Genomic DNA, 21,505 nt, shown 5'->3' with positions numbered 1-21,505 from the left:
TCAGTTCTTCTTTAAAGGTCTGATAGAATTCAGCAGAGAATCCATCAGGTCCTGGACTTTTCTTTTTGGGGAGACTCTTGATTGCTGCTTCAATTTCATTTTGTGTTATAGGTCTATTCAGGTCATTAATTTTCTCTTGGTTCAGTTTGGGATGATCGTATGTATCTAGAAATCTGTCCATTTCTTTTAGATTTTCAAATTTATTTGAATATAGGTTCTCAAAGTAATCTCTGATGATTTCCTGGACTTCCATGGTGTTTGGTGTTATCTCCCCTTTTGCATTCCTGATTCTACTAATTTGGGTTTTTTCTCTCCTCATTTTAGTCAGGTTTGCCAGGGGTCTATCGATCTTGTTTATTTTTTCAAAGAATCTTTTTGTTTCATTAATTCTTTGTATGGTTTTTTTGGTTTCTATTTTGTTGATTTCCGCTCTTATTTTTATTATTTCTCTCCTTCTATTTGTTTTGGGATTTGCTTGTTCTTGTTTTTCTAGGAGTTTGAGATGTATCATTAGGTCATTGATTTGGAATCTTTCAGTCTTTTTAATATATGCACTCATGGCTATAAACTTTCTTCTCAGGACTGCCTTAGCTGTGTCCCATAGGTTCCGGTAGGTTGTGTTTTCATTTTCATTGACTTCCAGGAACTTTTTAATTTCCTCTTTTATTGCATCGATGATCCATTCTTCATTAAGTAATGAGTTATTTAGTTTCCAGCTGTTTGCATGTTTTTTGTCTTTACTTTTGTTGTCGAGTTCTAGTTTTATTGCATTGTGATCAGATAGTATGCTCGGTGTAATTTCTGTTTTCTTATATTTGCTGAGACTTGCTTTGTGCCCTAGGATATGATCTATTTTGGAGAAGGTTCCATGGGCTGCTGAGAAGAATGTATCTTGTGTAGAAGTTGGATGAAATGTTCTGTAGACATCTACTAGGTCCATTTGATCTATTGCATATTTTAGATCTTGGATTTCTTTGTTGATTTTTTGTCTGGATGACCTATCTATTGATGATAATGGGGTGTTAAACTCTCCCACAACCACTGTGTTGGAGTTTACATATGCTTTTAGGTCTTTCAGGGTATGTTTGATGAAATTGGGTGCGTTGACATTGGGTGCACACAGATTAATGATTATTTCCTTTTGGACTATTTCCCCTTTTATTAGTATGGAATGTCCTTCTTTATCTCGTTTGATCAATGTAGGTTTGAAGTCTACTTTGTCAGAGATAAGTATTGCTACTCCTGCCTGTTTTCGGGGTCCATTGGCTTGGTAAATCTTCTTCCAGCCTTTCATCCTAAGCCTATGCTTATTTCTGTCTGTGAGATGGGTCTCCTGTAAGCAACAAATTGTTGGATCTTCCTTTTTAATCCATTTCATCAAACGGTGCCTTTTGATGGGTGAATTAAGTCCGTTAACATTAAGTGTTAGTACTGATAGGTATGTGGTGATTCCTGTCATTGAGTTGTCTTAGTTGTTTGAAGGTTTGATTGTGTGTAGCTAACTTGATGTTACTCTCTACTGTCTTGCTTTTTCTTTTCCTGTGGTTTGGTGCTGCCTGTCCTTTCATGGTTATGTTGGTCTTCACTTTCTGTGTGCAGAATCCCTTGAAGAATCTTTTGTAGTGGTGGCTTTGTGGTCACATATTGTTTTAGTTTCTCCTTATCATGGAAGACTTTTATTGCTCCATCTATTTTGAATGATAGTTTTGCTGGGTAGAGTAGCCTGGGGTTGAAGTTATTTTCATTCAGTGCCTGGAAGATCTCACCCCACGCTCTTCTTGCTTTAAATGTTTCTGTTGAGAAGTCTGCTGTGATTTTGATGGGTTTACCTTTGTATGTTACTTGTTTTTTTCTCTCTTACAGCCTTCAATATTCTTTCCTTAGTTTCTGAACTTGTTGTTTTAATGATGATATGTCATGGGGTAGTTCTATTTTGATCTGGTCTGTTTGGTGTCCTGGAGGCCTCTTGCATCTGTATGGGAATATCTTTCTCTAGATTTGGGAAATTTTCCGTTATTATTTTGTTGAATAGATTACGCATTCCCTTCACTTGCACCTCTTCTCCTTCTTCGATGCCTACGATTCTCAAGTTTGGTCTTTTGATGGAGTCGGTGAGTTCTTGCATTTTCTTTTCACAGGTCTTGAGTTGTTTAATTAATAGTTCTTCGGTTTTTCCTTTAATTACCATTTCATCTTCAAGTTCTGAGATTCTGTCTTCTGTTTGTTCTATTCTGCTGGATTGGCCTTCCGTTTTGTTTTGCAGTTCTGTTTCGTTCTTTTTTCTGAGGTTTTCCATATCCTGGCTGTTTTCCTGTTTAATGTTGTCTATTTTTATCCTGAGTTCATTTATCCGTTTATTCATCGTGTTCTCTCTTTCACTTTGGTGTTTATACAGTGCTTCTATGGTTTCCTTTATTTCTTCTTTTGCTTTTTCAAATACTCTATTTTTGTTGTCTTGGAATTTCTTGAGTGTCTCTTGTACATTTTGGTTGACCCTATCCAGTATCATCTCTATAAAATTCTCATTGAGTACCTGTAGTATGTCTCCTTTTAAATTATTCTTGTGGGCTTCAATCGGTCCTTTGGCATAGTTTATCTTCATTTTGTTGGAGTCTGGATCTGAGTTTCTGTTCTCTTCATTCCCCTCTGGTTCTTGTACTAATTTTTTGCTGTGGGGAAACTAGTTTCCCTGTTTTTTCTGTCTTCCCGTCATTGTCTTTGGTGTTGTTACTGTCCCTGTACTGTGTGCAATTAAGTATTTTCTAGCTTGTAATAATAACAATGGTGATATTTAGAATGGAAGGGTGAGCTGAGATGGAAAGCAAGAAGTTAAAGAAAAGGAGAAAACAAATACACAGACAAGAGTGAGAAAGCAGAACAAGGTTTCAGACAAGAAAGTTTCAAAGGTATAAACAGGGAGAGTTAGTGTACTAATTGACAGTAAGCAAGCGAACAGACATTAGAGAGACAGAGGATTGAAAATCAAAACTAAAAAAAAAATAAGTAAATGAGAGAAATATCTAAATATAAAAATGAATTAAAATAAAATGGAAAATAGAAAATTAGAAAAAAAAAAAAACAAAAAACCTCCAAGTTCAAATACAATGAAGTTTCAGTCTTAATAATTTGGGTGTCCTTCTCAGTCTCCAATCCTGGAGATGGTGCCTCAGATGTTGTTCTGTAGTTGTCTCATCAAAGGGGACACATAAAGTAGAACAAAACTACACACACACACAAAAAAAAAGAACCCACCAAGTGTCCCAAGTTCAATAGCAATACAGTTTCAGTAAGTTTTTCAGCATGCAGATGTAATTCGGTTGTTCTCTCATCAAAGGTAGGGAGAAAAAGGAAAAAAAAGAGTCTGGAGACAGTACTGAGAATGGTATCTGCAGCTGTGGCTTGCCTGCCTGCTGCTGTCAGCCTGCTGCTCCTGGAGGCGTTATTTATGCAGATCTCTGGGGTGAGCTTAGCACTCACATGGCCCTGCAGGCTTTGTTTGCTCAGAGTTCTCCTGTGCGGGAGCCTCTGCTACAAGCTTTCCCCTTTCCAAGCACACTGGGAAAGGTGACACAGCACCCGCTTTCTCAGACCTGTGTGTTTATTTACAGTTCATGTGGGAGGTGGGTCTTCCCCCCACCACCACTTTCACAAGCTTTCCTGCTCCTGATTACTGGGCGGTGCTGCTGCTCCTGCCAGCCGCCATGTTTGTTTACAGTTCACGTGGGAAGTGGGTCTTCCCTCCTCTCCTGTGGAGTTTTCCTCCCTCCGCCACTCTCACAAGCTTTCCCGCTCCTGGTTGCTGGGCGCACACCCCCGCTCCTGCCAGAGCCTCTCCTTCCTACCCGGCTTGTTTATTTACAGTCCCGGGAAGGATTCCCTTCCCCCAATCTTCGACGCTCAGTGCGCCCCACTGTCTTTCCTGCGTGCCTTTATTGTTCTTATTGCTTATTACTCAGTTTCTCTTTTTTCCCCAGGTGCAGGTCAGTCTGTCCAGGGGGCTATGCTGCTCTGGCCCAGGCTTGTCTGTGGGAGTACCACGGTACCGCGAAGCTCACCTGGTCCGCGTCTTCCCAAGCCATCTGGGCGCGGGTGACTGGTGGCCCGGGGGCCCTCCTGGTTTCTCCGTTTAATGTGAAGTGGAGATTCTCTGCGCCGGCTGGAGGTGTGGAGGGGTCAAAGTTATGCCTCTTCTCAGTGATTATGCCTGCAAAGTGTGTCTCCAGCGTCTCTCCAAGATTTCACTATAGGAGGCTCGCTTTCTGCTTCCTCCCTCTAGCCGCCATCTTGGAATCCTATAGTACTCTTTCTTAATACTCAAAATTGGAAGGCTGCAAGCATGGCTCAAATAGTAGAACGCCTGCCTAGCAAACATGAAGCCCTGAGTTCAAACCCCAGTACTGCAAAAGAAATTTCTGCTGGTGGGATGGCTCTATGGCTCTAGTAGAGTGCCTGTTTAGCAAGCGTAAAGCTTTGAGTTTCAGCACTGCAAAAAAAAAAGTGCTCTCAAAATTAGTAGTGAAGTCCCTTCTTTCATTTCTGATTTTAGTTGAGTTTGATGTAAAGCTATCTCTGTACACATTTTACATTTGGCCCAATGGTTTCTCTGCAGTAGTGAGCAGTCACCTTGATTTAGGTGGATCATTCCCTACTCTTACAAGAAGTACCTGAGTGTCAGTCAGTCACAAGTATCCAACTGTTTACCACATTCAAACAAGGCAGGCACAAACCATACTCCCAGAGCCTGCTTCCAGTACCATTATCTCTTTTCCTTGGCTATAAAAATATCCTGCCCATGGAGTGATGTGAGATTCTGAACTACAGCCCACGGAGTGGTATGGGATTCTGAATTATGTTTTGTCCAAATTACTGCCCTACTCTAGAATTACAAATAAAACTAAGTAAGATCTGCAAAACTAGGTTTGTTACAATTCTTTTAAACATCTTTTTTTCTTCATCAGTCTAGCTAAATGGTTGTTAGTTTTGTTGATCTTTTCTATAGAAACCAACTTGTGATTCTGTTGACGTTCTCTGACCTGTTTTTTGAGAACTTGAGCACCCTGGCAAGCAAACGTGACTGTCTGCATGAGTTTAGAACACAGCTGACAGTTACTCATCCAATTCCGGTCCAGTGATTATAAAATTAAAAACTTTCCCAAGCATCACAATAAAGCCTAACTTCATGTTAAGTCTGTGGCAATATGAGTTGTATACAACTCATCTATCTAAAATTTTAAAACTTTAAGAATGACAGAGGCATTTAGCCAGTGTTTAAGACCAACATTCCCTTGAGAAAATGCCTTTGCAAATGACAATTCTGCAAACAACTCCACAGTGTGATGCCAGCTCCTTCAGTGCCAACAGCACTCCCATAACAGCCAACCACGGCAGGCACAGAAGCCCCCAAGGACGCATATGGTCTACCGGTTCTCAAACACATTCCTGAGCACCACTGGCAGAGAAACTGGACAAAATGCCTACTACTAAGATGACTGCAACCTTTTCCTAATTTATAAAAGATTTAATCAGTAGTAATTTCAATTTCTCTCTCCTAACAAATGTATCTTATAATAAGCATCAAAAGAATATATGCTGTACTAAGCAATGACAAAAAAATAAAGTGAACAATTACTAATTATTTTAGTGGGAAATCTGCTGTAGCCAGTCCCACTTTTCTAACAAATGTGATCATGGTCACATATGCAGATGACATTACGGTGCAGTAACATTTCCTCCACACCAGTGTTCCTCTGACAACCTGTGCACACCTGAGTGCATCCGTAAGGTCCTAAATCGTTCCTTATGAAGCATCTGATACCCAGCAGGTCTGACAGCTACTACTATGCACTACAGTTAAAATCCTGAAAAGCACAGTATTTTTTAAAGTTTTTCAGAAGAATGATTCAGAAGTTCTCATGTAAAAATATACATTAGAAAACAAAATAAAAACAAAAGTTAACTTTTTAAACAAAAATTAAATTTCCAATATTTTTACAAAAATAAAAGATTATCTAATTCCTACAACATAAAGTCTTCTAAACCAAAACCAAGCCTAATCTAAGATTTTTAACTACTATCAACCAAAGCAAATTTTTTATTCTGCTCTGATGATTGTTCTACAATTTGATTTCTTAAAACAAATGAAACTAAATGAACAAATTTATAATTGTCAAGTGTTAAGGAACATATTTCTTCTAAACACTGAATTCTCCAACTTCAGGGTCTGTTGTTTTGGTGTGCACTCGCATTGCGTTTTTCCCATAGAAACACTATTCCCATCAAAATACCAATCACAACAGAATCAAGGCTATTTTTACTGTTAGTGATAGGATAGGACCTGGGCCTGTTCTTCCTCAAATGTGCTCTACCCTCATGCAGACATAGGCAACAGTTGCTTTTTATATTAAATATTACAGCATTAGCCACCAGGTGGGATTAATAAACGTGGCACAAACACATGCAGAATTCTCTACAGCAATGAAAATGAGCGACAGCTGCATGACCACTACAGACAACTTTCACAAAAATAAAGGTCAGCAACCAAGTCACAAAGAACAGGAACACTATATGACCCTACTCAAATGAACTTCTCCAGATGCCTAAACAAATTAGATTGCATAGAAATTCGCATCTAACAGGTAAAAACATTAATCCCAGCTAGTCAGGGAGCAGAGATTGGAAGGACCATGTTCGAGGCCAGCCTGGGCAAAAGCCGTTGCAATTCCATCTCAATCAGTAAAACTGGGTGTGGGTGCACGCCTGTCATCCAGTTACTTGGGAGGCACAGCAAGGAGAATCACAGTCCAAGTCTGACACTTGGCAAAAACACAAGACTCTATCTGAAAAATAAGTAAAACCAAAAAGGGCTGCAGGTGTGGCTCAAGTGATAGAGCTCCTGCCCAGCAAGCATGAGGCCCCGAGTTTAAACTCCAGTTATCACCAAGAAAAAAAAAAACAAAGCAATAACATAAAGGAAAGGAAGTTATCATCACAGAAATGAAGTGGACACTTCTGCATAAAAGGGGTATGGTGGGAAATGGTGCTTTGCAAAGCTAGCAACTGTTTTTTGAGATGGGGTCTTGCTATGCTGTCCAAGAACCCGTAATCCTGCTGCCTAGGCCTCCCAAGCAGTGGGCGAGGCCATGAGGCCGTGTCTAGCTCTGACTGTCCTCTAAGCCGTACACTGCTTTACATACCCTAGAGCCAGCCTCAGACGTTGATCTTCCTACCTACACCTCCCATATAGCTGGGACCACAGCTATTACCACTATGCCTAACTTATTTGTTGAGATGGCATCTTACCCCCACCCTACCCCTGGGTGGCCCTGAACTGAGATACTCCAAATCCCTGACTCCCAAGTAGCTGGGATTATAGGCATGAGTCACAGCATCTGGCTATTTTTGTTTTTCTCACTGCATGGAAGTATTGTGAAATGCTGCTAAACTGAAGTCTAACAAAATCATATACACCAAGTATATCAATATACTGGTTAAAAAAGAAATTCCTACTCAAGCTCAGAGTTACGGCTTCTCATTCAGTGGATATGAGATGGGACCCGACCATGTGTATTATTCATATATTATTAACATGTAACTGGTAATTCTTATCACCAAGAAAATCGGAAAATACACCCCAGCATATCACAAATTACCACAGACCCGTGACAAAAATATTCCCAGGAACTTCCCTGGAGATTCAGACAGAAAGCTTACAAACTGACTTTTTAATGTCTTCTACTGCCCTTATGATCAAGTCAAACATGGAAAACACTTTCCCAGCCAAAGGTTGACAAGAGGCATACCAAGTCATCATTCATCAACTCCTCCCAAGTCAATGGGCAGTGGACAGAAGGTCAAGGCAGAAAAGAGCGTGAGAAAAAACAGGAGTGCTAACAAAACGCAGTTCACAGTCCTCTCCAATGCCACCATTGTCATCCAGGCCATGGGTGGCCAACCCCAGCAACAAGCCACAGCAAACTAGAAAAAGGCAACAGACAATGGAGCTGCTGTCATGGGCATCAGAACCTTAAGCACCATGTAGGGAAACATGGCAGAAAATTTGTTGGTTATCAAAATATGCCCAGCACTAAACCAGAATGTCGTTTTTATGATGTTTCAACGTGCGCCACCACCACAGTCAACATGGACAGAAAACTTGATTTCGTGTCAACCACTGTCTTAAACATCTGACATGCATGTTTCCTCTCATCCTTCAAACAGCCTTTAAAATAAAACAAAGTAACCTGTGCTCTCACTCTGTTTCCAGACTGGGGAGTCATTTGTCTGCCTAAGTCCTAGACTCTGACTGCCTGAGTGAATGAGCCAGCCCCTTCCCTCTCCCCATCGTCACTCCTCATTTTGCAAGCGATGTGCAGCTCCTGAGCAGAAGCCATCATATGCAGTGACATTTGGACAGCTGCCTGTGAGCAGGTGCTTGGACTGCTATGCTTGTGGTAGGAAGCATGGGACATCAGATCAAGCCACACCAAGACCACTGATGGTGGCCACTGGTTCTTCAACGCATCACCACAGCCTTGTTCTTCACCTTCCTTTCTGTATACCCCACTCTCCCTTTAGCTAGTGTCTGCAGCCTGTCTAGGCATCTACCATATTTTAAAATACTTGTTACTTTCTATCATATATAATTTTCTAGTTATATTGCTTATTGTCTCAAGCATCCTGACGTGCTGCAAGGATATATATTCTTCAAAGACATGCATCTTTATTTCCCGGATGTGTGAACAGTACCTGACACATCATAGGTGTAGAATGAATGAACACATGCCCTCTCTTTATACCATCACCTATAGAATGATGGTCTATAGAATGTAGACCATCTGAATGTGACCATCTGTTAACTAAGCTTTAAAACATGTGTAAGACTTTAATATCAAAAATGTTTATGTATGGCTGGGGATATAGCTCAGAGGGAAAGCACTCCCTAGTATGTGTGAGGAAGCTCTGAGTTTGATTCTCAACACCACCAAAAAAGAAAAAAAAATGTGAAAAATGTTTTATACATACATCAAAAATAAAGACAAATACTATGAAACAATGAAAATCTGTTAATACATGCAAACTGAGTGATGGGACTTCTTTATTATTTTCTTTATCCTTATCTGCATGTTTCAGAATAAAGACTTAAAGTCCATTTCATTTTACGTGGTATATAGTAAACAAAAGAGGGGAAAACACACACACAAAAAAATCTTAATGAATCTATTCTACCTGCTCAAGATTTCTATGTGTGCACCGCTTTTATCTAATACAGGAAAAAACATTTTTAAATGAGCGAGAAACACAGATTTTAATTCGAGTCTATTCACAATCTGGAGGAGATGAAATTGTCTCTCAAATGTGCAATCAAAAAAATGAATGAAAAAAGGCAAATCATGAACAGAGAATTAAGCAAGTCTGAGCTGTCACTGTCTCTCTGATGCACTCAGTTTACACACCCACACTGCAGTTCTTAAGTTACCATTATTGATGCAAAGGTCAAATGTAGGAGCCACTGGCCACTCAGCTCCCAGGCATGCCATGCACACTAGTTGGGAATCCATCTCAACCAACCACAGTGACAGCTTAACTGTAGCACCCTGATTGCACCCCAGTTCCCACTGACAATGACTCAGCACTGAGTTCAGACAAAAACCAATTATCAAACACTCACATTTCCAGATCTGCGTCCTAGAGCTCTCCAGGTACCAGTTCTGACCAGCAGGAGATGGACAAGGAGACAGAAAGCATACTGTTTATTCAATGGAGAATGCTACTGTAAATAACTACATAACCATGACAGGACAGTAAATACGAAGACATAAAGGGAGTGGAGAGGAATCTGAGCAAACGTCTGAGTAATGCTCTGTTCAACTTCGAAACAGTGATGGCTTCACACTCACACATAAGTATGGGAGAGTTTATCAAAGGAGACACTGTGAATACAGTTTATCATGTCAACTACAAGTCACTAAAGCTGTTCCTAATATTCTACTAAAGAGAACTATTAAACTGTGGTAGCAGAGTAAGACTAAGGAATATACCCAAAAGGACAAAGCTGGAAGAGGGGTCCCTTCCCCGAGGCTCAAGTCCAGTCCTTAATGGAGGACACTGGTTAACAGAGTGTCACTAGGCTGATCAGACAGAGTTGGTCCAAATCTGCCAGGAAGGCCAGATACAACACCCTGGGCTGCAGAGATGACTAGGGCATTGCTGCAGGAGTATGGCCTGGAATGGTAGTGTTGGTGACAAGTGGGCTGCAGGACTACACACAGGAGTAATCAAGGCACTGTGTGTCTGAGACCCAAGTCCATGGTGTCCACATCAGAAGGGCCACAGCAAAGTGGTCAGCAGGACTGAGCTGCAAGCTTGCTGAGGGAAGGAGTGGTAGAGACGCCACTGAGGCAGCACAGCACTGGACATCCACTTACACCCACTTGTACAGGAACATGCAGCAGAAGTATGAAAAGCACACATTCGTGGGTGAAGGGAGAAAAAACACCCTCCTCCAGCAAGTTCCCTCCAGCACCTAATAAAGTTCAGCATCAGAAGGATATAATTAACAAGAAATGGTCTCAAAGTTAAATGAGTCAAATCAGTGTTTACAGAGTATTAATATTTTTTAGTAACTTTAATTCTGTCCCACCCTAACCCACTACCATCACTTCTCTATCGTGAATGAATGTATAACTTCCTGATTTATTTCTCCTTCTGATAACAAAGTTTCTGACCATGAAGTATATTGCCCTGTGTTCATAGCAGTACTCCTACACCGTATAATTTGTTCAATGTATTCATGTGTACAATCATACTCGTATCAAAAAAGTTAAAAGTAAAGTTCAGCATCGTGTTCTTTGTAAGGAGAATTTAGAGTCCGGTCCATTCCTGTACAGCAGGTACTGAAGGGCGAGTTCTGAAGCAGAGAAACAATAAATTAACAACTAACACAATTATCTTGCTGCTTTTAACAGTATTTAAATTAGGCAGTGCTTCTCTCAATAGGGAAAAGAGTGAAGTGAATGCATGCCCACCAGAGTCATCAGGAGCTGAATGTGAAATCCCCATCATCTCCTGGTGACATCATTCATTACGCAAATGTACTGGCCGAGGCTACCATCTCTGAATGTTTACAACAAAACCTTTTAAATTACACAGTTGATTGTTGCGTGTGAGTTCCAAGAGGCTGCCCACACCACCCCCCTTCACAGCCAGCAATGCAGACTGTTGCCTTCTCACTGTCATATTCCAAGCTCCTCCTCTGCTTTCATATGGAATCCACCTCAATAATCCCAGGTAATCTTCCCAACCCAAGTTACTGACCCATACCTGCAATGTTCCTTTTGCTATACAAGGCAGCATATTCATAGGTTCTAGGTATTATGATGTGGTTATCTTTGGAGAGAAGTCACTAGTCTCTCTACTACAGCAATCCCATTTCTCATCAAAATTCAATTCACGTATTTGGTTATGTTTCAGTCAGTGGGTTACCAACTCCTAAACTGTTATTCGATGTGACCAGAGCGGAGCTGGTTTCCTGTCTTTCTGACACAGTCCCAGCACTTTTGAACTCTTCTTTGTTTTCTGGCACAAGATGCTCACCTTGTACTTCTGCCCCCAGCTGAAATCGCCTATTTCATCAAGGAGAATTTTCTTGTCTGTGGGAACCTTAAAGTATTTGGGGGCTACAGAGAAGCAGAGCAATAAGCTTCCCCTCAAATGACTCAGGGAAAAAGCCTTTGTTGTGTTTTTATTTTACTGTAACTGTATGGCTATTTTTAAAACATTATTTTAATTACTAAATGTCTTCAGAAGTAAAAGAAAAAAAATTATTTGAGGCTTGTCCAAATCTCAGTACTGCAGACGTGTGAAATTTTATCAGATATAAAAACCCCTGTGACTTTTCAAGTTTAACTGCAAAGGAGGTGACTGATGCAGGGTGAGGGCTCTGATTTCAACTCCATCGCTTACTGACTTGTTAATGCCATTGTAACTAACTTCTTCATAAATTATCACATTGCCATTTAACAAATTGTTATCATTTTTCTAACCCTAAAAATACCGCTAGTTGGAAGAGAGAAAGCACACTTAGCTCCTCATTTTAAGGTTTCTAGACAGCAAGCCCCTTGTCCCTGGGGGCTGCCTTCTCTCTGTACCTCACTTCCGGTTCTCCTTCCTACCCGCCATCAACTGACCCGAAATCCCCCAGTTTACCCAACACCAGCACAGCAGGCCCTAGGCTGTCACAATTTATGTATCACTACCATCCAAAATGGCTCTGCATCCCTGATCTAACCATGACTAAGACTCTTTCTCCATGCAGATTTTATGTACATTTATTTCATTCAATCGCCAAAACGTCAACAAATTTCTAACTCCCTTAGAAAAGATTTGGAGTCAAATTCTTGTAGCTAACCAAAAGTTCTTTTATCAATGTACAGAATTTCCCAAAATTTCAGTGGTTTCTTCAATTTTTATAAATGTGGCAACAGATATCTCAAGGTTTTAATGTCTGAATGTTGCTCAGGCTTTAGAGTTGAAAGACTGACCTCCTCATCTCATGTATCACTGAAATAACCAGAAATAACAGAACATCTTCCTCACAGATCACCTTCTTTAAGAGGAAGAGAAAGGTAGCTATAAAAAGCGCCAGTCGGGGCTGGGTGGGGTATGGCTTAAGTGGTAGAGCCAGGCAAGTGCAAAACCCTAAATTTAAACCCCAGTGCTGCAAAAAACAAAACAAAACAAAGCCTGATTATGTTCCTCCCTCCATAAAATTCCTGAACAGATTAAATAGGCATTGAGAATAAAGTTCAAGTCCAAATCGTGAGTTAGCACAGCCACTCTTCTCTCAGGCTCAGTCCTGTCTTCTCTCCAACCCTGCGGGCTTCCTCTTCTGGCTTCTCACTAGATGCTCTCTTTGTGCCACCACAATGTAACAGAACGACTTAAACTGTTTGCCCCTCTTGTTCTTCAAACTCTTTCAATCTAGGAACGATACACTTTCTGATTCTGTATGTTTAACATCTAGCATAATGAACAGAGGCATGTGACTGTTGTGAAAAGTAAAATCTGAAAGTGTGACCACTATGAGGACCTACTGTTAACACCTAAAGTATTATGGCTTCTCTCTCCTTTTCATAATGGAAAAGGAGGCAACTATACATTAGGCTATATTTTGCCTACTGTTTTTTGTGGTACTCCGTTCCACCAGCCCTTTTTGCATTAGTTTTTTTTTTTTTTTTTTTTTGGGGGGGGGTGGCGGGCAGGACTGGGGTTTGAACTCAGGGCCTTGCACTTCCAGAGTAGTTACTCTATCACTTGAGCCATGTTGGTTTTTATCATTTGATGCCTGGGATGACCTGGACCATATCCTCCTATTTGTACTTCTCTGGATAGCTGGAATGACAGGCATGTCACCACAGCCAGCCATTGGCTGAGATGTGATCTTGTGAACTTTTTACCCAGGCTGGCCTCAAAGTGTGATCTTCCAGATCTCCACCTCCCAAGTAGCTGGAATTACAGGCATGAGCCACTGAACCGAGGCTATATTTAACTCTTATTTTTTAAAAATCACAAAGCCATCATTTTGTAAATAGCATTAAACATAACATTAATTTTGTAGATACCTGTTTTAAACATCTGGTTCATTAACTAAAAGCATAAATTTTCCTCATGCTTATTCAGTGTATGTTCATAATCAGCTCTATTTAGTGTATATTTGTAAAGTAAAACACATCTTGTAAGATGTCCTAAAACAGAAGTTTTTAACTGGAAAATTCCAGTGACCTCACTTACAGAGGAGGAAATGAACTGAGAGGTAAAGTTATGAATGCAAAGTCACCCAGCTTATGAGGGAACAAGTTGGATAACACCCAGATATCCTTACTCTTGATGCTTTCAGCCACAAGAGAACCTCAGAAGCTCTCAGAGCAGCACCCTCCTCTTTCCCTGCTCTCCAGTCACTGAGGACAGGAGTCCTGAGTGTTCACGGTTCACCTCCCTGCATAAACGTGCAGGGTGTACCTATATCTGTGAGCATTAAATGTTTCTGATTTCAAAGGATTTACTATTAATTAATTCTGGGTGACAAAAGAGATTTTAAAAAGTGTGAAGACATAAGAACAATTCAACCCTCAACGTATGTAATGCATGGCAGTAGGCAAAAAATAAGTCATTCCAGGGCGACAAAGGGGAGAGAAAGATGAGCTTGAGAGGCCCAGCCCATCCTTCAGCACTCCACACTCCTACCAGCTGTTTACAGTGGTAGGATAACCACTAAAAACCATAACCAAGGTTCCTTCTCCTGGTAGAAGACAAGGTCTGTGGGGACAAGAGCATTTGTTCACTGATGTCCACTCAGTGCTGAGAACAGCACCTGATAGAGGAGGTACTTGGCAAATATTTGCTGGGTGAGTGAGCACTACAGAAAAACCCATAAGCAACAGGATCCAAGTAATGTTTCCACAACGGTGTGACAGGATACACAAATGTTTCTTTTTCCTCCTCATGCTTAACCACACAGCTTTTTGTTTGATTAGCCAAGTTACTAGGATTGACTTCCAGAAAACTAAAAAGAACATAGATAGATTTTACTGATTAATTGAAACTTAAACAATTGCACCTAAAACCTAGTAAATCTGCTAAGACACCCAGCTAGTGTTGAGCCTTTGTGTGGTGGTGGTGGGTACTGGGGTTTGAACTCAAGGCCTTGTACTTATTAGGCAAACACTACCACTTCGGCCAAACCCCCGGCCCTTTTTACTTAAGTTATTTTACAAATAAGGTCTCACATTTTGTGCTTAGACAATCATGCCTCCGGAGTAGCTGGAATTACAGGTATGGTCACCCACACCTGGCTCCCCTGAGTCCTTTTACGAATACTGTTATTTCTTTCTGGGATTGTGAGTTTGCCCCAATTTGTTAGATTGCGATGGTAACAGAAACACCTCAGCTACACTGCATGTACCAGGCACTTACCATACATCAACTGTACCTTCAAAACAACTCTCACAATTGGTATTCTGATCATCCCTGTAGCACAGAATGAGAAAGCTGCTGCGAGAGAATGAACACACCGGATTTGTTTATTCACAGACCTCCATCTTCCTATCAGCCTCCCTATGCTTTGGGTAGAGTGGGTGCAATCTGGCCACCCATGCCTTCTCTTGTGCCCCCGACAAGCTCACCCACACTCTGAATGTAAAGGTTTTGCTATTAATGAACTCAGGATAACAAAGAAGGGATAGCAAAAGTAAACCTATATACAATTTAATACTGAACGTACCACCTGGCAGTACACACACACAAAAAACAAAACTTCCAAAGTTATTAGTGTGCAAACCTTCGATTTCCTCCGCAAGCCTGTGGGTCACACAATTCCCTCCTCACTACTGTTCCCTCCATCGCCCCAGCACACTAGCCAAATATGCCACTGGAGAAAATAATAGGAGCGTTCTTACTGCAAGACAAGTTTGCAGCTCTGAGAATTTCAGGAGTTACCTGTCCTGACTCTGTGGGCTGACTGCCGGAGGCTGTTTCCACACAGTGTGAGAACTTGGGTCTTCCCACTTTCCTTTACCTTTCCAAGGTGATGCTGAAACTATCCTAGGCTCCAAGACTACTCCCCATCGTGCTCTAAATCCCCTTCCACCAAAGCCCTTCACCATGACATCCTTGACTAGTCACATCACCATCCTCCTAAAGATCTGTCTCAGGCTCTCAGTGTCATTCTCAACACTTCCAAATCATTACAAGCATCGTGTCTTACCCCAACTGCCATTACCTAAACTCCTAGGAACTCCTCCCTCGCGCCTGCTACCTCTCCACTGGGCCTTTGTTCCCAGATTAATGACCATAAAGGAGGTCTTTCCCACTAAAATCATACACAAGTCCTCCACTTGGCGCAGTCTGCATCCGTCTGTAACCAGCCTGTGCCTCAGGCTCACAGCCTTGGCCCATGCACTCTGCTTTCCTGCCTCTGCTCTCCCCCAACGCATCGACCACTAACAATCACTCTCACGGGCATGGGCACGTTTCAGGGAAAGGAAAAGAGGTCATGCAGAGCGCTTACCGAATATATTTTCAGGCTTCACAAATCATCCTACTCCCAAAACACCAGGAGCAAGTTCACCCAGTCACCAGCAAGCAAGAATCCAAACAGTCCAACAGCAGTCTGCCATTTTAATGAGACATGACACGAGAGATAGGCTTTATAGAGTCAGGATACCTAGGTTCAAATTCTAGCTACTCCACTAACCTGTAACTAAGCGCGTTACATATCTGAGTCTCCATGGCTTTCCCATTTATAAAAGGGCATAACTGTACTATCTGCCAGGTTATGACTGGGATTTATGTAAGATAATACAAAGTACTTGGAAATCTATTAGACTCACAGCAAATGTTAGCTAACAAGGTTAGCTATCATTCCAGTTTTGTTAAACTCTGACAATACCAATCACACGCTATCATTGTTCTCAAATCAATGTGTGCAGTGTAAAAGTTTAATACGATATTTTATGTACGCCCAGATGCATGAATTTTTAAACATGATCGACCATAATGCTTTACTAAAAGGAATTCACTGTGTACCAATTCTGTTCCTCTTTTCAGAAAGCTAACAAAGCTTACCAACTTCCTTCCCCTTTTTGACATGTGAAATCACCATGAGCAATGCCATATGGCAGTTACATGACAAAAGGTGCAAATTGTTTTATATTCAAACAGTTTGACTTCTGCTAAACGTTATTAATTCCCAGATTTTAAAATGTCCAAAATCATACTATTTTTGATCCAATCTTTTTATGAAGTAAGCATGCCATAATATTTAACCAAGCCAATTCATTTCATACACCTTGATGGTAAGAAGTACAAAACATAAAATGCCTTGCTACCCAACTTAACTCTGAGATATGAACCCACCCCTAAGAATCACACCCCTAGTCCTACCTTCTCTTTGCCAAAATTAGAGTTTGAAAAACTGATCCATCTATGTTACCCTGGGATGCAGGCATATCAAGGGAAGGGAGATGAAGGTAGAAACAATCTAAGTCCCTCCAAAGTGCTCAGGAGAAGTGACAAGGGTGAAAGAGAACTTGCCAAACCCTTCAGTGTTCAACTTCCCAAAGCCACCTTCTGGCCACGTGATATCAAGTGATTTACTGTGATTTATGTTACACATGGAGGGATATCAAGCCAGCTGAAATACTTCTACCCAGCCTATTCAAACAACAAACACGAAAAATCCCAGGTTTAACTTTGTAACACTCTATCTCATTTACTCCTCACAATGTTTTCCTTATTTATAGATAATGTCACACAACTGGTAAGTGACAACGCTGAACCAACTTATCCTGACTCTCAAATTTGGGATGAGTTTTTTGCAAGATTTGGTTTTGCCACAACCTATGTCAATACACTTTACATCTCCCTCTTGACACATACGCATTTTTTAAAAACCTGAAACAGAAGCTCCATCAAGGAAGATTCTTACTCCATAAACTGACTACAAGATCCATCAACGAGTCCATCGATGGGCCCTGCGCACAGCACTGCATACTTCTCACCTTCTGTGTGACCCTCCACAGTCCGGTTCTGCCACTCGGAAATGGAGCCATCTCTTCTGCCATGAAAAACTGTCCTCAGACGGACTAAACCCTGGAGCGACCCGCCTCCGCTGGAACTCTTCCCAGGCTCGCCAGCCTGGCTTAGTAACAGTGTATCAAAAAGTGTCCACGTACGAGGAGAACAGCACTTTCTGGCTGAAAGCAACGCCTTTTTATTTTCGCTATCCGATCTGCAAGACTGACCCACAGGGACATCCATCCAGGCAAGCAGGGGGACAGCCACAGGGGATCTCAGCAGCTACCCACGATGCTGAAAACGGAGGATGAAGCGATCGCTGGGGACATTTACGACTGCCAAATTAGGACGAAACAGAGGAATTTACCAGAAGCTGGCCGAGGACAGGCGGCGGCCGCCACCGAAGTTGCGTGCCTGCTCTGGACCCTCCGCCGGGCTTCGGTGCCCGGTCGGTGCGGGTGGCCTGTAATCCCCGAGCGGACCTAAGTAAGAGGACCCTACGGGGACGGTCCCCGCCGACGACTGGGCGATGTGGGGGGAGGAAGCAGGGTGGGGCAAGAAGGAAAAAAAGTGGGCGCACTTTGGTTTTTTTCTTTTAAAGACAACACAGCCCCCATGAGTAATGGGAACTGATTCCGCCCGAGAACCCGCGGAGAGGACGCAACGAGCCAGACGGACAGCCCGGCACCTCAGGACACACGGCTCGGCCGCCCGGGGCCCGGTCCTGCAGCTTCTGCAGGAAGCCGCTGCCCTCCGCGCGCGGTGAGGGGCGGTGAGGACCGGGCTGCGGGCCGCCGCGGGGCTCCGGGCCAGCGAGGGAGGAAGGGTGTGCCCGGCCAGCTTTGCGGGACACGCTCTTACCTGGACGCCCGGCCCGGAACCCAGGCTCACGGCCGCGCTGCAACGGAGCAGTCCCTACCCTGACTTCATGACTGAAGGTCCGCGCCGACCCCTCAGTCCAGAGTCCGGCGGGGACGACCACGCCAGGCGAAGCGGAAGTCCCGCCTCCCCGCACCTCTGATTGGCTTGCGCCCGAAGGCAGAGCAAGGCTGTTGGTCCCCGGTGCTGCCTGTCAAGGCTCCTTCCCTCCCTCACGCCGAGGCTCGCCGGGCTCGGGCGGTCTGGAGAGATGCCCAGTTCCTGAGTCTCGTTCTGGGCCGCGTGATCCGTGTTCCCCAAAGAGCAGGGCGGGGCGGCGTCCCACGGACGCAGAGCGAGTGGCTGCCGGCCAGGCGCCCCGTGGGTGCTGGTGGCCCCGAGGCCGCGCCCGGTGGCCTGGCGTCTCTGCCCTGCACCCCCTCGCCCGGCGGGCGCTGCGCTGAGTGCGGGCAGAGGTGCGCGCGCGGCCGGGGTGGACGCGCATCGCGGGGATGCCGGGGGGACAGCCGCCCTGGGTCGAGGGACAGTCGTCAAGTGTGATGTGACCGTCCCCGAATCAGCCTGCTTCGTACTGCTCTCCTGATGGGCCTTCCTCCTCCTGGCTGTCCCAAGCTATTTGGAATCTGAATTTCCCATTGAAAAACCGACCACCAGGTTTAAAAAAAAAAAAAAAAGGTCAGTGTGGCCCAAGTGCAAGGACTGCAGGGTCCTGATAGAAAATGTCAGCTAAGGCCCTGATCCTGTACTTGCTTGAAAGTAATCAGGCTCCTTTAGGAGGCCCACAGGCTTCAAATCCTTTAGCCATCATTTTTTAAAAGGACGGGGGGAGGGGGAATGATGACGTGGATGTCAGTGAAATACCCCTGGATGGAACTTGTCACCGTGAGCCTTTCGGGAGACCCGAGTAAATGGGTCACAGGAATAAGGGAAAGACTGCCTTCCTGCTGTTTGGTTTTTTGTGCTATTTTAAAACTTGCACGTACTCAAGTAAAATTTAAATCCATACAATATATTTAGAAATCAAAATTTTAAAATAAAATAAAGGCCATCAAAGGAACTTTCATCTTCTGTGTATTCTACAATTTTCATTGATTGAAAAGACAATCAATACTTGATATGTGCTTTCACCTTTAAGAAAGTCATAAGTAAATAGGCCAGTTGATGTGGCTTGCACCTGTAATCCCAGCCACTCTGGAGGCGGAGATCCATCTGGAGGATTACAGTTCAAGGCCAATCTGAGAACCCCATCTCAATCAATCAAATGGTCTTTGTGGCATGCACCTGTGGTCCCTGCTATGCCGAGGAGTAGGTAGGAGGGTCAGCGTTCAAAACGGGCCAGGACAAACACAAGATTCCACCCAAAAAACAACTAAAACCAAAAAGGGCTGAGGGTGTGGCTCAGTGCAGAGTCCTGAGTTCAAAACCAGTACTGCAAAAAAAAAAAAGTCATAAATAAAAGTCAGGATTGGTATTATTATAAAGGATAGTATAATTAGCGTACATACACTTACAGTAGCTTTGTAAGCATTTTTCACTAAGTTATCTCAAATTGATTTCTCTGTTAAATGAGCTCTCTTGCATGACATCAAAAAAGTGGTTTTTTTTAAGTCCACTTTTTGCAATAAAAAAAAAAAACACACACACAGAGAACTCTGTTAATTCCTTAAATAAAGACAACTTGAGAACAGAACATTTTACTCCTGGCTTTGTTCTGCTCTTCAGATCACAATAGGTATAGTTCTCTCGGTTATAAACTAGATAATGTGCCATTTGTATTGCATTTAAGCTGACGAATGGTACACCATCGCTGGTGGCTCACTTCTGAGCTCACTTCTGCTACTCAGGAGGCAGAGATCAGGAGGATCACAGTTCAAAGCCAACCCGGGCAAATAGTTCGAGAGACCCTATCCTGAAAAACCTTTCACAAAGAAGGGCTGGTGGAGTGGTTCAAGGTGTAGGCCCTGAGTTCAAGCCCCAGTACCACAATAAATAAATAAATAAAATTAAAAAAAAAAATACTTATTCTCCCCACCACCACTTGTGTTGAATGAAGAAACTGAAAGAAGTTTCAGTTTGGGGAATTGTACTACTTATTTTAAATTGTGGCTTTTGAGAACACAAAGGCTTTAATAGCGCACATGATATTTAAGCCCACAAGTTATCTCCCTATAAAAGCAAAATGTGGGTGTGGCACATACCTGTAATCCCAGCACTCACAAGGCTGAGGCAGAAGATCACGAGTTTGAGCACAGCCTACATAGCTGGTTCCAGGCCATCCTGACTTGGTCAGACCCTGTCTCCAAACAAAGCAAAACAAAACCAAAGAGAAAAGAAATAAAAAGAAGTGAGCTTTCCAGCTTTCACGCCTTTCATCTTCCTAAAAAGTACAAAGCATGGAGAAGTAAGGGTACAATCTACTTTCAAAATAAGTTCAGACAACTTTACCACAACAAAAAAGACCACATATCCCATTGCATCGTTGTCTAAAATAGCTTGGGAATGGTCCTCCCTGAACACAGAAAGGAATGCAGGCAGACGATCAAACACAAAATAAAATTACTACAGCAATAAGGAGCAGAGTCCACGAAGATGCACAGGTCTGAACAAATTTTTAAAAAGTGCCACGTAAGAACACTAAAACTTGCCTCTGGGAATTTCTGCCCAAAGATTAGAAAAGACCCCCTTCCTGTGCCAGGTTGCAAATGAATGAGTAAATCCATTTTATAAGGTGGAAAGTGAAAAGGTCAAAGCCCTGGAAGACAAGCATCTGTCAGAAGGAGCTGTCAACAAGGTTTATTTCCAAGGAGTCGACAGACAAAAATAAGTCTGTTTAAGGTTAAGTGCCTAAAAAATGATCTAGTTGTTGTTTTAGGAGAGAGGAGTTATTTTCCTCACCCACATCTAACATGACTAACAGGCAATTTCAACTTTTTCCTTCCTACTTAGGACATTCACATGAAGGCAGTCTTCCTCCATTTGCTAAGAAAGATGTAAAATAAGCAGGTAAAAGGTCATATGGTGTAAGTATGAAAGAACTGATACAATCATTTGGGAA

General features: G+C 42.6%; 1 protein-coding gene across 5 annotated transcripts in view; it reads right to left on the bottom strand.

The window, feature by feature from the left end:
* The window catches only part of Rnf13 (ring finger protein 13), a 117,905-nt gene extending 99,318 nt beyond the window's left edge, over positions 1-18,587 (bottom strand). For 2 of the 5 annotated variants that reach the window (XM_074059854.1, XM_074059855.1), the window contains exons 1-2: positions 18,433-18,575; positions 17,556-17,865 (exon numbers count right to left, since the gene is read on the bottom strand). In XM_074059854.1, the coding sequence (XP_073915955.1) occupies positions 17,556-17,618 (63 nt within the window). In that variant the 5' untranslated portion in view covers positions 17,619-17,865; positions 18,433-18,575. Of the gene's footprint in view, positions 1-17,555; positions 17,866-18,432 lie in introns of all 5 variants that reach the window. The other 3 variants (XM_020156340.2, XM_074059856.1, XM_074059853.1) reach the window with 2 other exon arrangements.
* Positions 18,588-21,505: the final 2,918 nt, after the last annotated feature.

This window comes from Castor canadensis, chromosome 17, assembly GCF_047511655.1.
Source record: "Castor canadensis chromosome 17, mCasCan1.hap1v2, whole genome shotgun sequence".
Lineage (NCBI taxonomy): Eukaryota > Metazoa > Chordata > Mammalia > Rodentia > Castoridae > Castor > Castor canadensis.
Note: the sequence above shows the minus strand (reverse complement) of the source record. Positions and strands in the feature narration are given on the sequence as shown.